The 16,097-nt window shown below is 41.4% G+C and overlaps 1 protein-coding gene across 1 annotated transcript in view; it reads right to left on the reverse strand.

Annotated features, from left to right (window-relative positions):
- The window catches only part of CUNH3orf70 (chromosome unknown C3orf70 homolog), a 46,528-nt gene extending 45,724 nt beyond the window's left edge, over positions 1-804 (reverse strand). The window contains exon 1 of the mRNA XM_016159747.2: positions 88-804. Coding sequence (XP_016015233.1) covers positions 88-277 — 190 coding nt within the window. The 5' untranslated portion in view covers positions 278-804. The remainder of the gene's footprint in view (positions 1-87) is intronic.
- Positions 805-16,097: the final 15,293 nt, after the last annotated feature.

The following is a 16,097-nucleotide window of genomic DNA, read 5'->3' on the forward strand; positions in this document are numbered from 1 at the left end:
CGGCTGCAGAGTCCCAGCCGTGACCCCGGACGGCCCCGCGGGCGCCCCGGGACCGCGGCGAAAGGAGGGAAAAGCGGCTCGACTTACAGTGACACCATCCTAGGTGACAGCACCAGTGCAGCTTGAAGCACTTGCCATGGCTGTGCGTGGCACAGATGGAGAGCCCATCGCACGGCTGGAAGTCGGGTCTGCGGGCAGCGCAACTCCGCGCCAGGGCCTGAGCCTCGTCCACTTTCTCGCTCTTCCAGCCCCGCTCGGGCGCCGCCGCTGCACTCATTTCCTCTCCCTCCGCGGAGCCGAGACCGGGAGCCCGGGAGAAGCGGCGTCCGGGCTGCCAGGAAGCCGAGTCGGCTGCTGAAGCGGGAGGGCGCGGCGCGGGCCGGGAGTCACGCCAGCGCGCGGCGGCGGCGGGAGCGCGGCGGTCCCAGGCTCGCAGAGGAGCCGCCCCGGGCGCAGCGACCGGGGGGCTGGGTTTGCCGCCGCCCCGCTCCCTCCTTCCCTCCGCCGCGGCGCGCACCGCGCCCCACGCGCACACGGGCGCGCGCCGGCCGGCCCGGGCGGAGGCCGCGCTTCTCTCGGCAAGCCTGGCCTCTTCGCACAGACCCCGCGGGGGGGCGCAGTCGTCGGCGTCCCCTCCGGTACGAGAGCGTCCCTGCCACACTCACGCCTTCCTCGGAGGCTGACACCAGCCTATGGAGGGCCGCAATGAACCTACACACGCCTCGGCGGCTTGCTTTTCACACGTACACTTCCCTCCGAGCTGGGTCGTCTCGAGAACTGACACACACACGTCCACACCCCGCGGATGCCCGTGCGCGCCGAGGACACGCCCACCCGGACCGCTCGGTGGGTTGGTCCCTGTGCATCGGCGCGCGAGGGCTTCTCACTCACGCACCCGTCTCCCCACACGCGCCTCACATTTCCCTCGTACACACACCTCCCAGGGTGTCTGTGCACAGAACCCCTCGGAGGCGCGCACACGTTCCCACACGCGCGCACTCCCCGGGGACCTGCCTCCCGCCCCGAGCACAGCCCCTCGGGCTCACGGCAGGGGCCAAAGGGGCTAGCCTTGGCTGGCTGCGGGGTAAACCCACGTCCTGTACCCGCCTGCAGTAACCTCTGCTTGCAGGTTCCTCACCACGCCGTCAGCCCGCCCACCCCCGAACTCCGCTGAGGATGCAGCCCAGGCCTTGCCGAGTGGGGAAAGTAACCAAGCTGGGTGCGGGGCTGTGTGTGTGTGTGTGTGTGTGTGTGCATGCGCGCGCATGATGCATGTATGGTGTATGGGGGGACTGGTATGTAAAATGTATTGCGTGTGTGTAGTTTGGTGTTTATGTGATGCGTGTATTGTGTGGGTGTAATGTGAAGTATGTGTGGTCGATGTATGTGTAATTGGATAGATTGTTAAGTGCATACATGGTACATACGGTGTGTGTGGTGTGCCTAATGCACGTGACTGTTATGTGGAGAGTATCGATGAGGTGTGTGTATACATGTATATGTGGCATGGATGTATATGACCAATGTGGAGTGTGGGTGGTGTGTATGTGTAGTAGAGTATATGCAGTGTGTATAGTGTGTGTAGTCGCATATGTGCATTCACGTGTACATGGTCTGTGGGTGGCTATGATTGTTATGTAGCGTGTGTGTATGTGTGTGGCATGTGTGTGGCTGTGTGGTGTATGTGTCTGACATGTAGAGTGCATATATGGTATATTGCCTGGAGTTGGATCTGTGTGGTACATAAGGATGTGGGCACAGACTAGACTCATGTTTGCCTTGGGCTGTGCGTGTGTGCCTTTGCATGTTAATGCCCACCCAGCCAGAGGGTGTGACTGGCAGGATGGTGGCTGCAGCTCCCCCACCCAATCAGCTTGCCTTCTTCCCTCCTGGGGACAAGTTGCTCCAAATAGATTTTCCATGCCAGGCCAGGCAGCTGCAGGAGCCCACCACTGGCTGGATTTAGTGAAAAGAAAACAAACCATTTGCTCCCAGGGAGCGCAGTTGGGAATTAGTGTTTCCCTGCAACAAGGCCAAACCCAGCCTTGAACAGAGAAAAGGAGGGGACTGCCTCTCATCGTTTACCAAACGCTTTTCAGAGCAGAGGATAATGCCTCTAATTGCCAAGGTTCAGGAAACAACAAAGCCTTTCAGCATAAATGTTGTATGGGAACATGTTTATACCCAGGTTCACTTTCTCCATGACTTTATTCCTTCTTTTGCTTGGCACTGGCAAGAAGACTCATCATGGTTTTGAAATAACCAAATTCATTTTTAAGCACTGAAAATCCTTGCTTCTATAAGCGATCTTCCATAATTTTCCCTTTTATTTAACCTTGGCTTAAGAAGGAAAATGTAATTTGCATATATCTGACTCTAGCAAAGTCTTTATTTATTAGAGGTTGGGGAAAGACTCAATGTGGTGGCAAAGGTATTTTCAAGAAAGGTCTGAATCAAAATCTCAAAATACAGTTCCCCCAATAATCGAACATCGAAAGTTACAAACATGAAACTTCAGCTTCAGCCCCAAGTGCCACCCCCCAAAAAAAACTCCTAAGGACTCATGCCTGACTTATAAAATCTATCCATCTCTGCTATTAATTTTGCAATCTGACCTATCTCAAAATAACATGAGTAAAAGAAAGAAAAAACTTAATCCAAGAAATTAATAATGCATTATTGCTGTACCAAGCCAACTCAGAATTTTCTAAAGGGGGATTCCCATATCTCATACCCTATTTTTCTCCTTCACCAACCTATAAGCTAATATTATCCATATTATATAAGACCTTATAACAGAATATTTTTAGTATTTCTGTAACTAGTATTTGAACAGTATCCTTTCCCTGGCTTTTACTTGAGGGTGAGCTATATTATAAGATCCTATTGTATGTGAAACCATACCATCTCAGCTAGTGAAAACAGGATGAAAAATAATGCGATATATCACCCGAGCCAGGAGGCAAGATAAATTACCCAAATACCCTACTTTATGTTAGCCACCTGAGTTGACACTGAGCCACCCTTACATTTTCTATGACATAAGACTCATTGCATCCCCTTGCCCAAAAGATGTTATTAACCTCTAATGTCTACAGGAGGAGGTAAATGTGCTGTGACCTCAAAGACAGACAGACATACACAGCCTTCAGAAGGTGGTGTCAGGATACAAGTCTTTAAAACTTTATTATAGAAAATGAAGCACATGCTAGAAAGAAAGACTAACATAAGGAATACCCATGCACTCATCACCTGGTTTTAATAAATATTAACTCATTTGGAAAATTTCGTTTCATCTATAGCTCCACCTACTTTTGACTGCTACCCTGCCACTGGACCATTTTGAAGCAAATCCCAGACATCATATCATTTCATACATAAATATTTTAGCATTTGCTCTAAAGGAACTTTAAAAAACCATAACCCATAATACCATTGTCATGTAATAGGATACAATTTGATCATAAATATGAATTTGACCCATAGGTGCTGATTACCTTTTCAGCTCCCTTTTAAGAATGCCACTTCTTCTGTCCATAATTTTCTTTTCTCCCCCTCTTTCTCTCCTGACTTTGTCTTCAGCTTATGTGCCACTTCCTCAAAGTTTTTTCTGACCAACCCAGACTGTTACATATACACTCACCCTTCATATCACTTAACTTTAAATGAATAATTAAAGAAGGAATTACTGAGGTGTCTTTCCCCACTTCCCCTGTCCCTTGCCACAAACTGTAAGCTCCTTGAAGGCAAGAACATGGCCCCTGTTTTCTGTTCCCAGTGCTTAGCACAGAGAATAAATAATAGTTGAATCAGTGAAACTTTTTCTACCTCAGACTTCCAAAGCCTGGAAAAAGTTCATCTGTGGTAAATTGATCACTAATACAGCTGAATAATTCCTATAATTACCCTTCCTATAACCACATCCTTAGATATTCCCCTCCCACACTGATTAAGTTTAGCCATGTGTATTAGTTGTATTGCTATTTGACAAATCACTCTCAGATGAAAACAATGCAGTTTCTGTGGGTCAGGAACCCAGGCATGACTTAGCTAGGTCCTCTGCTTCAGAGTCTCTCACAAGGCTGCAGTGAACATATGGGCCAGGGCTGCACTGTCATCTAAAAGTTCAACTGGGAAAGAGTCTACTCCCAAGCTCCCTCATTGACTGGTTGTTGGCAGGACTCTGTCCCTAAGGAACTGTTACGCTGAGGGTCTTAATTCCTCACTGGTTGTTGGCCAGAAGGAGCCCTCAGTTCCTTTTCACATAGACTTTTCCATGGGGCAGTTCACATGTAGGAGCTTGCTTTACCAAAGTGAGCACAAGAAAACAGTCAGAAAGCATCACAGTCTTTTATGACCTAATCTCAGAACTCCTATCCCATCATTCTAGCTGTATTCTATTCATTAGAAGCAAGTCACTAGGTCTGGCCCTCACACAAGGGTTGGAGATTATGCATGGCATAAATATCAGGAGGTAGGGATCTTTGGGAGCCATCCTGAAGCTGCCTACTACACTGTGAGGCTTGCTTTAGCCTATGGGAGAATCGCAAACATGGCATAGTAAAAATTTACAGAATACATTCATTGGGGTTTGCCTTCTATTTCTGTGCTTGGAACCCTGAGACCACCATGTATATAAGCCTGAGCAAGCCTGCTGGAGGATGAAATGGAGGATCAGCCTTATGGAGAATGGAGGTATCCAGTTAATGAGCAGCCGATCCCCAGCCAATGATCTATCACCCTCTAGAACTAACAGTGAGACTGTACTTGACCATCCTAGGCCCACCAGCTGATTACAGAAGCATGAGAGAGATCTGCTGAGCCAGTCCTTACCAGAACAACCACTAGAACAAACTACAGAAGCATGAGCTACATAAAATGATTATTGTTTTAAACTACTAAGTTTTGGGTGGTTTCTTACCCATAAAAGCTAACACTTACCACTCATCTCATGTTGTAGACAAAGTAAATGAGGATTCATGAGGGTAAATGACTTGCTCAATGTCACAGTGCAGCAGGCATAATGGGAAAAGTTCTCTAAGACCTGGCATCAGAGCAATGCAGATGGTTCAAGCCTAAGCTCTTTCTCTTTCTGGCCGAGAGAACTTGGCAACTCTCTTATGCTTTTCAGGCTTTAGTTACTTTATCAGCAAAACAAAACAAAAGTTTTTCCTGAACATCTTTTAGCACTCAGAGCTATGACTCGTCCATGGGTTATAGACAGAGGTAGGGTAAGAATCCTTTTGGTTCAGATGTCATCTGTGAATAGTCAGATATCACCTTCCTATTCTATTGCACACATTTTTGTCTAATGCTAATGTAAGTTATGTCTATGCACACCAACCACTCTGAACACTTTGATAAATTGAGTCATTACAGATCAGTTACTTTTTGGTTGCTTGATTGAACCAAACAACTAATTCCACTATGGTTATAAATAACCTGCTAGTAATTGGTCAATTTGTCATATTAAAGCAATTAGAATGATTTAGTGGATGGAGAAGCTTCCAAATGAGGTGCAACTAAATTAGGAGTCTTCTGTGGGGAGGGAGGATGCCTCCTTAGCATTGCCACTGACATAACAGAGCCTCTCATCCCCTTTGGCATAAAGGAAAGAACAGCAGCTTTGGATTCAGAATGGAATCAAAGCCCAACTCCACTACATCTAGCCAGGTGATCTTGGGCAAGTTATTTAGCTTCATCTCTTAAATAGGAATTATAATTTCTACTTCATACACATGCAGTGAACACTAAATATGATAACATGCATGAAGAGCCTAGCATTGTATCTGGCACATTGCAGATTTTAAATAAATATTAGTTCTCCTGCTCCCAGCACTTCTAAACGCCCTCCCTGTCCACAGGCTCTTCTTGCTCCAATCCTTCCTTCACGGTGCTTAGAGAGATCTCTCTAAAATCTGACCATATCATACCTGGCCTTTAAAACCTTTGACACTTTTTGTTGCTTATTAAAAAGACACACACACACACACACACACACACACACACACACTACTTTGTATCTTGTACAAAAAGCTCCCCCAACTTCTTATCCAGCTACCCTTTCCCATGGCCCCCCAAATCTGTACCCTCCCCAGATTATTGTTTGTTTTTTTTTCCTGGAAATGTGATATCCTCTCCTGCCTGCCACTGTGCCTTTCCTCATCCTTCCTTTTACCTTGAATTGTCTGACCCCCTTAATGCACAGGAAAACCTACATTTCCTTCAAGTTTCAGCTCAAATGCTATTCAAATTCACTCCCTCTTCCATACTCAAGGACATGGTGTGCCTATCACTTGGTACCCCAAGTAGATAGGCAGGTTTTGTGTATTTCTAGTGCCCGGTATTGTGTTGAGTAGTAGAAGATGCTCAATAAATATTTTTGAGTGAACCCATTAAAAGATTTATGACTAAAAATTCATAAGTAATATACAAAGGCAAAACATCTGCTTATCAAACAGATTTGAGGTCCCCAGAACTAGATGTTTCCTCTGAAGCCTTTGAAATTCAAAAGGAGTCTTACCTAATAAACTGGCTTGTAATCTTACTGAATATCTTACCCCTATAGGTAACTCAGGTTGCAACATTACTGTAGACTCATAGAGATATTTTAGACATTGCAAGAATGACAGACCCATAATAAAGAAATATTCATGGCCCTTTCCTAACCTTCCGATACTGCATCATGAAGGGCAGCTTTCCCACACAATATTCTATTGCGCCATCATCAAAGGCAAAAAAGAAAAAAGATGGATCCTGAGCCAGTACAAAAGAGCATTTCTTACATTTTTACAGTGGTGGAACTAGTTGATATTTATGGACACATTACTGTGACTTTCAAAATTCACCATTCTGTCCCCCAGCTCCTCTTTGTAAGGGACATACTAGTTTTGTTCCAATTTGTTTTATCAACTACAGAAATCTTTTTATCTCTGAAAAACTTTTAGTGGAAAAATAAACCTCTAGAGTAAGTATTGAACATAAAAGGGAGGACTAAAAGGCCAGTCATTAATGTGCCAAGCAATCAGCCTCCTGTGGCATCGATACATATCCTCAGTGTTCAAGCCCAATAACCACTAGACTTTTCCTGTCTTATGTGATGTGACACTAATAGAAGTAGGATCTGGGTCAATTTTGTGCTCCACACAACACAACATGTTCTTTACGCTCCGGCAGTCCACACTTAACTTCTGGAAGCAATGGACCTATCATAATTTTAAAACAAGAACACTCTGGCTTCTTTTAATGATAGGATAACACACACATTCTGCCATTTTCATTTTAAAAATCTTTTTTCCTGATGATTAGCAATTAAAATAATTCAGCTTTAATTAGCTCATTTCAGTAAGCAGCTAAAGGCTAAAATGACAGTGAAGAGCAATCTGGAATACAATGACTGACTCATGGATTATAAATTAGGCAGCTGAAGTACCATAGACAGCCCGTGAAGATGCTGGTCTGTGGTCAGCATTCTATCCACACCCAGGGCCTCAAGCTCTTAAGCAATGTCTGGGCTCATTTATCCACTCTACAAATAAGGATTAATTTTTTTCTATGTGCCAGACCCTGGGCTGGAGCTAGAGATAATTTAGAGGAGAGACATAAACCAACCATAAGAGTATAAAAGGTAATTGCTTTGATTAGGGGTTTAAACAAAGCACAATAGAAAAATAAGGGAGAAACAAATAAGTCTGCCTGGAGCCATCAAAAAATATTTCACAGAAAGGATGAGTTAGCACTGGCAATGCAGACAAGCTTAGCTGTGGTATTACATGGTATTAGGGAATAACATGCATGCAGGCAAGAAGGCAAAGGGCCACTCTGTAAGTCTGTCTTGTTTGAAAGTAATATGGACCTGAAGGAGCAGTCAAATAAGAGGTAGAATTAGTAGGCAGGGGCCAGATCACAAAAAGCCCTGCAAAGTTGATATTTAGTCCTCTAAACCAGTCGTTTTTGAACACCTTTCACTGAAGCATTTCATTCAATGGAAACACTTATCAGAAAGCATAAATGAAACATTTTTAAAGCCCAGCTGCTCCCATGTTGGAGAAGGTTGGAACCCCATTTGTTTGTAGCCCCCACAACACCAGAGCCAGACCACTGCTTTGGGAGGGGGAAAGTTATAGTAGGAAGTCTCTAACATGGCCCCATGCATAATTTCCTCCATTGAGTTGTGGACTGGACGTAGCAACTTCAAAAGCAGTGATGGAGTCATTTCTAAGATTAGATTACAAAAACTGTGGTCTCTCTCTCTCCCCCGACCCCACCACCGAGAGATGCCAACTGCCATGGTATAAGTGGCCTTATGGAAAAGCCCGCATGAGAAGAAACTGACATCTTTGGCCAACAGCCTGGAAAGACCTGAAGCCTGCCAACAGCCACATGAGTGAGTGTGGAAACAAATTCGCCCAATTGAATCCTGAGATGAAACTATAGCTCTAGCCAACACCTTGATTGCAGCCTTGAGCCAGCAAGCCGTGCCCGTATTCCTGACCTGCAGAAACTGTGAGATAATAAATGTTTGTGTGTTGCAGGTACTTTACTTTTAAGTAATGAGGCCATTATGCTAAGTGAAATAAGCCAGAGAAAGATAAATAATGTATAATCTCACTTATATGTAGGATGTTAAAAAAAAAAAAAATGAACACATAGCTACAGAAAACGGATTGGTGGTTGCCAAAGGCAAGGTTCTGAGGAGCGGGAGGCGAAATGGCTAAAGGTAGTACAAAGGGTACAAACTTCCATTTATAAAGTAAATATGTCATGGAATGTAACTTATAGCACGGTGACTATAGTTAATAATACTGTATTGGATATTTGAAAGTTGCTAAGATAATAAATCTTCAAAGTTCTCATAGGAAAAGAAAACATCTGTAACTACGTGTGGTAATGGATGTAAACTAGACTTACTGTGTTATAATTTCACAATATATACATATACCAAATTATTATGTTGTCTACTTGAAACTAATGTAATGTTCTAAGTCAATTATATCTTTTTAGAAAGTTGGTATGAAATTAGTTGCAGAAAGATGACATGTAATGTTACAACACTGGAAGCTCTTCCAGGAATCCCCTCTTCCCTCCTCCCCCGCATCCCCCCACTCCAATGTATCAAGTACAAAGGATCATCAATGCAGTTAGCTCCAAACACAATGTCCATGGTGGCTGCGTTTATGTCCTTCACATAGCTGTTTGGAAAATGAACCCCTTCTCTGCCCCAGCTTCAAGGAGACAAGAATAAGGCTTCCTTTCTTTCTCTGCTGCTCATTCCTGCTTGGCCTGTCTACCTGTGTGGAATTTGGGGCCCCACAGTACATAGTCCTGAGTAGAGCTATTTCATCTAGGATGGGACCAAGGCTTCTTCCCCCTCAAGTGCAGCTGGCTTTCCCCAGGGAGCCACTGCCCCTGGGGCTTTTTATCTTCTACTTCCCAAAGAGGGAGGGAAACTCCAGTGGCAGCTGTCGTGATTTCAGGGAGACACAGAGCTGGGAACTTCCCACTTTCCTTGCATCTCCCATCCAAATACATATGTTCTTCTTGGGAGCTGAAGGTGTAAATAGCTTTGAAAGTGACTGAGAGGAGAGATTCGTGGATTCATAAATCAACAGGACTGGTTAAGTAAAATGCTCAGGAAAGTAGAGGCATAGAAAAGTGATGAAGTGACTTGCCCAAGGTCATAAAACTACTTATTCCACAATCTATTCCTCGTGGAAAAAGAAAGAGAAGTCATATTTCGTGATTCCCAACCACTGCTCTTCCATCTGTCTTAGAGGTGTGAGGAGGAATTGGCTTCTGCTTTTTTGAGTTTTAAATCTTGATTACTCCTTTTCATTCTCTACACACTTGGTTCTTAGGGTGATGTTTTGATACTGTGGTTTTACAGGCAAGGACCCAGAAATGTCCAAACCCTGCCTTTCCTGCCACTCCACTCACAGCTCCAAGGAGACTATGCACAATAGATACCTCTTTATTAAGATGGCTCAGGCATCCTTACCCCAATGCAGAGCTCTCTGGTAAAAAAGTAAGGGGGACCTCCTTCTTCCTTCCCCTGACCTTTGACCATAAGTAAAGAGGAGGAAGTTTAAGAAATAGGAGAACTATAAGGCCAAGTTTGTGCAATAGGGCTTACCTGATTTGTTCACCCAAATTTATGTTAAGAGGAAAGCAGAAGAGAGAAGAGACTGGCTAGGCCTGATCCAGTGAGAAGTGATACAGGAAGTACAAGAAAGGACCATATGGTTTCACGCCCTTTAATAAATGTAACCTGTATTAATTATTTGGTGCTGTGTAACAAATCACTCCATAACTTGGTGGCTAACAACAATAATCACTGTTTATCTCTTGTAGTTTTTGTGGGTCAGGAATTCAGACGGCATAGCAAGGATGGCTTTTCTCTGCTCCATAATTTCTGGAGTCTCCACTAGAAGACATAAGGAGTGAGGGATGGACATGTCTGAAGGAGTATTCGTTCACATGTCTGGTGGTTGGCTGTCGGCTAGGTCACTCACTCATAGTGTCTATATAAGTCTTCCCAGAAACAAGGTAAGTGTCCCAAGACAGAGCCAAGTGGAAGTTATATAAACTTTTATTACCTAGCCTTAAAAGTCATACATGCATCGCTTCTGCTACATTAGATGGGTTGAAGCAGTTAAACAGTCTGCCTAAGTCAAGAAAGAGAGAACAGCCCCCATCACATAATGAAGCATGTCAGCATCATGTTGTCAGAAAATCATGAAAGATGAGACATTTTTGAAAATAGAACCTGCCACATAGCTCAATCAATGTCTTGCACTCTGGCATTGAGATTAGAAAAAAACGTGATCTGAGATAAACATGGCTGGGAAGAGGGCCTAAAATCTTATTTCTCACAGAACTATCATCCTTTTCTTATAAATATTAAAGATTCCTTTCCACTCTCTTTGTAACTTCCTTGCCTTGGCCCATAACAAAAACTCTTTGGTTTTGACTTCTGGATTGAACTAGATTGATAAGTAAATGGGCACATATGTAGATGATCAAGAAGGACCCCTGCCCATTCACCTCTCTTTCAAATCAAACCAAACAAAACCTAACACTTCATTATACTGTGCCTGAAAAATTCATATGAAAGTTAATTTGTCTTAAAAGTATACCAAATGTTAAATCCAAATACCTTCGAAGCTATTAATCATGTACCCTTTAATGGAAACTTATTGGGTTTGAACTAGGGAGAAAAAGGAATAGAGATAGAGTTGAGACTCTTGTAAAGATAAGGTAGAGGAGAAAGGAAAAGCAGAAAGAGCAGGAGCTATAAATACCTGGAACTTGACTGTGTTATACTTTATCAAGGTTTAGTTCTTGAAAGCAATTTATATGGTTTTCCCACTGTAAAACCACAATATCAGCTTGGGGATCACAAATCCTCCTCCATCCCTCATCCAGAAACCAACGCTTGGGCCAGGCTTCTTTTTCATCCTATCCTTCACCAGAAATGCCTCTTCCCTCCTCCACAGAAGGAACTAAGTCATTCATATTTTCTAATTAATAAAAATAACAATGACAGTTAACATACTAACATGTATTAACAGCTTACTATATGTCACATACTATGTTAAGTTCTCACACTCTCTCATATAATCTTTACAGAAACGATCTAGAGGTAGATCCTGGTAACCATCCCCACTTTACAGATGAGGAAGCTGGAGGCACAGGGAGGTTCAGTCAGTATGTGTCCAGAACAGCACAGCTGATAAGTCCTGAAACTGAGATTGAACCCAGGCAGCTTAACTCTGGAGGCCATGCTCTTAATCGCTGCATTATTCTATAGGGAAACTTCATATAAACCAGTTAGTGGGGGAAAAGATTATTCTGAACACCTTTATTAATGAAAAAAAAGAGATAAACATAATGAACTAAAACTTTACCTAAAATATTTCGTGAGCGGGGAAAAGTAGCAAACCAAGAGTAGAAAAAAATGAGACAAGAAAATACATAAAGAACAAAACCAACTTAGTATATTGGAAAAGTTAAAAGTGTTTTTTTATAAATGATGACTGTTTCAGTCAAAAAAAGGAAGAAATAAAAATTGATAAGGTTAGAAATAAGAACATAATACATAACCACATGGGTGCTTGCTTATAAAATATAAAGCCCTGTGATGGATTAAATAACTAGAAAAGAGATATAAGCGGTTACCCCACAAAGATGCCTGGTTCTGATTTTCCAAGCGTTCAAAGACCAAAAAATAAAAATCCCTATGTTACATAAGTTGTAAATGTGTATGAGTGTCTGTGTGTATGTTGTATGTTACTAAACTTATTTTTAAAAACATCATTATGCAAAATTTATGTAAATTTTAATTTCTATAGTTTAAATGTAAATGGATCTAAAATTCAAAAAAAAATCTGAATAAGAAACTGAAATCAAATTATAAGCTAATCTCATTAATGAACATAAACATTAAGATTTTATGTTAGCAAAAGGAAAGAAAAATGCTTTACATCTATTCGTCACTATGCTTAATTCTAGAAACACAAAACTGGTACAAAGAAGTAAAACTTAAATATAGTACATTACATTAAGAGGAAAATAAAAATTTTATATATGTGTACATGTAATCTCCAAAGAAATTTTTATAAGTTACTGGCGATAATTCTCATCTCGTCCTAATGAAAACTTTTTAAATTGGGTGGTATTGGTAATTTAGAGATTGCTTTTCGTCATATGGAATTTAGTTCAGTAATTCAGCAGAAAGGCATATTCCTGGTCTGCATTGTTTAAACCTATCTCTCTTATAAGAGAATATATCCTTTACTCCTGGAGAAGGAATGTGGGGAAGGGGCTGGTAACAAGAAAAATCTTGAGGCAGGGACCCTCCAGACTACAGACTGCGACACTAGAGATCTAGGACCCAAGGAAAGATTAATTTAAAAAACTCATGTGTATGAAATATCTTATCAAAGCTCAGGAAAGAGGAATTGGAACCATTGCTTCTAGATGTCCTAATGAGATCACACACACACACACACACACACACACACACACACACAGCTATTTTGATTTGAGCTGCACCCAAACTAAGACAGCATTAGCTATGTTGGATTTCATCTAAACATGATGGAATGTGTGTTGAAAACAAAGAGTCAATTTTATTCTTAAAGAAGAAACACATATTGATTTTCTCTAAGTAGAAATTTATTGTTCCAAAAGTGTTGTCAATAACTATTCAAGAGCAAAAGAAGTGTTATGTATAAATATTTAAAAGGAAGAAACAAACATATCTATTTTATAGATGGTATGATTGCAGACCTAGAAATCTAAAGAAATCAACCAAAAATTACAAGGAGTAATGAGTTTAGCTGCAGGACTAACTAAAAAAGTTGTATATATGTACGTATATACAATATATATGTATCTATCATCTATATAGGTATTGTTTTATATATGTATACATGTCAGTATATATACTGATATATAACAAGGAAAGTCTATAAAAATGAATTCTATTATTATTACAACAAAAACAGATTAAATGCATGGGGATTGATTAAACATGCCAAGGTTTATTCAGAGAAATTATAGGGAAGATCGTTAATAAATTGAGTACTATACCATATCTGCTCTTGATTAAGAAAGTAAATACATTAGTATTTCCAGGGTTAATGTGTTGATTTAACAATTAAAGCCTCAGCAGTTTAAAGTATGTAACAAATGAAGAGTACAATTTCTCCAGTATAATGACAAGAATGCCAAAAATATTTACTTTTTAAATGTAATGATTATTGACTAACCTTATTGTATATTTTGCTCACTAAATTTTAAAACATATTATAAAGTGATAATTAATAGAATAATGGAGCCCTAGATTAAAAACTATAACAAAATTGTTGAATCTGAGAGATGTAACAGATTAATTCAAAGTCTAAGAGCTTAATTCATGACAAATTAAAAGTAGTACAGTGAGGAAAGGGATCATTAATAAATGCCATCGAGACAATTAGATATTGGCATGAAGAAGTATTTACTTATACATAGGATAATTAAGAATAAAACTGGAGTCAAGTCATCTTTGGCAAGTTTCTTAAAATTTCTAATCTCCCTTGGGGAAAGATTATTCTGAACACATTTATTAATTAAAAAAAAAAAAGAGATAAACATGATGAACTAAAACTTCACCTAAAATATTTAGCGAGGGGGAAAAAGTAGCAAATTGAGAGTAGAAAAAATTAAACAAGAATATACATAAAATAAAATAAAGAACAAAATCAACTTAGTATATTGAAAAGTAAAAATTGTTTTTTAATAAATGACTAATGTCTTGGTCAAAAAAAGAGGAAGGAATAAAAATTATAAGATTAGAAATAAGAACATAATCTATAGTCACATGGGTGCTTGCTTGGTAAATGGGACTCATAATACATATTTTGAGGGTAGTTTGAGGAGTAGCATAGTTTATGCACATAAAGCACTTAGCATAGTGCCAGGAACACAGTAAACAGTATTACCATGAGCCAGAGAGTTAAATATAAACTAGAATAAACAAACTGGTTAAATGATCTCAAACAGAAAAGCATATTTATCCCAGTGGTGAAGAAGAAACCAATTTCTCATCATAAAAGCATGAAGGACACTATCAAAGACAAGATAGATGTACAAAAACTTTTTTAAAAATCCAAAACAAGAATCTCAAACAAAACGTATTATTGAGAATAAACACATATTATTGAGCTCCTAAGTGAGGTAATTTTGGAAAGAGTATAGCTGGGCCAGTGGTGTGATGGACTAAATTTCAGGATGGCCTAAAGTCTCACTATTAGTCAAAAAGCTCTTCCAGGGGAGGCCCCAGGGCTTTTTACATGAGCCCAAAGGACTTCAAACCAGCAAAAGTAGTCCCCTTGCCTGTTCTATCACCCCTTTTGGCTAGGTTTGTCCGGAACCTTGCAGTCCCTCCTTCAGCTTGGGGGCCAGAAGAACTTCATGTGGGCTAGATGGGTTTGTGGTTCTCCCTGGTCATGCTGCCAGCTGAGCCATCTCCCTCTGTTTGCAGGGGCCACTCATCAGGCATAGCTCTGGCCAGTCCCACCGCCCCTGCCAGCTGCCTCTAGCCTCCCCAACAATCCCAATCCCTTGTCCTCTTTACCCCTTCACACCACCTGATTGATGCTCATTGCCTCACTTTTTTTTCTCTAGTAACCTGAAATTGCATGTCATTCCTACAACTGAACCCCGACCATTATTATACCTCTGTATTAGTCAGGGTTCTCCAGGGAAACAGAAACAATATATTAAGAAATATTTAATAAGGATTGGCCCACATGGTTATGGAGGCTGAGAAGTCCAGACCCAGGAGAACTGATGGTATAGTTCCAGTACAAGTCCAAGTCTGAAGGAAGGAGAGACTGATAGCTCAGCTCCAAGACAGCAAGGCAGAGTGAGAGAATTCTCTCATTCTGCCTTTTTATTCTATGCAGGCCTCCAACATGGGGGAGGCCCACCTACACTGGGGAGGGCAATCTGTACTCCATCTATCAATTCAAGTGTTAGTCTCATCCAGAAACAGCCTCACATACATACCAAGAAATAAGGTTTAACCAAATATCTGGGCACTCCATGGCCCAGTCAGGTCGACACATAAAATTAACCATCACAGACCACACCTTTGGACAGGAACTCTTCCTTTTGTCTGGACCATCCGCCCCTTTGTCTTTCTTTGTCTGGATAATTATTTCATCCTTTATAACTCAGGCAACATTCTAGGAAACCTACCTTGACATATCCAAGCTGAAACCCCTCTTCCAAGCATCATAGCAGCCTATGCTTTTCTCCCTGACAAGCTTGCAAATTCCTTATAGGCTAAAGCTAGTCACAGCTCTTAGGCATCTTGGTTCCTAGCACAGTGCCTGGCTCACAATTGTCCTAAGAAAGGTTTGTGCCATCTGCAACTGTTTATCCCACTTCTGACCACAAGCATGACATCGCTGTTTGTCCCATTGAAGCTGCTCATACTAGTTCCATTTCATTGTTTGTTTGGTTGGTTGGTTGGTTGCTGCTCATACTAATTTAGATAGTGGTTGTCAACCCTGTCTGCACAGTGGTATCTTCTACGGAACTTGAAA

Source organism: Rousettus aegyptiacus, unplaced genomic scaffold, assembly GCF_014176215.1.
Source record: "Rousettus aegyptiacus isolate mRouAeg1 unplaced genomic scaffold, mRouAeg1.p scaffold_m13_p_4, whole genome shotgun sequence".
Lineage (NCBI taxonomy): Eukaryota > Metazoa > Chordata > Mammalia > Chiroptera > Pteropodidae > Rousettus > Rousettus aegyptiacus.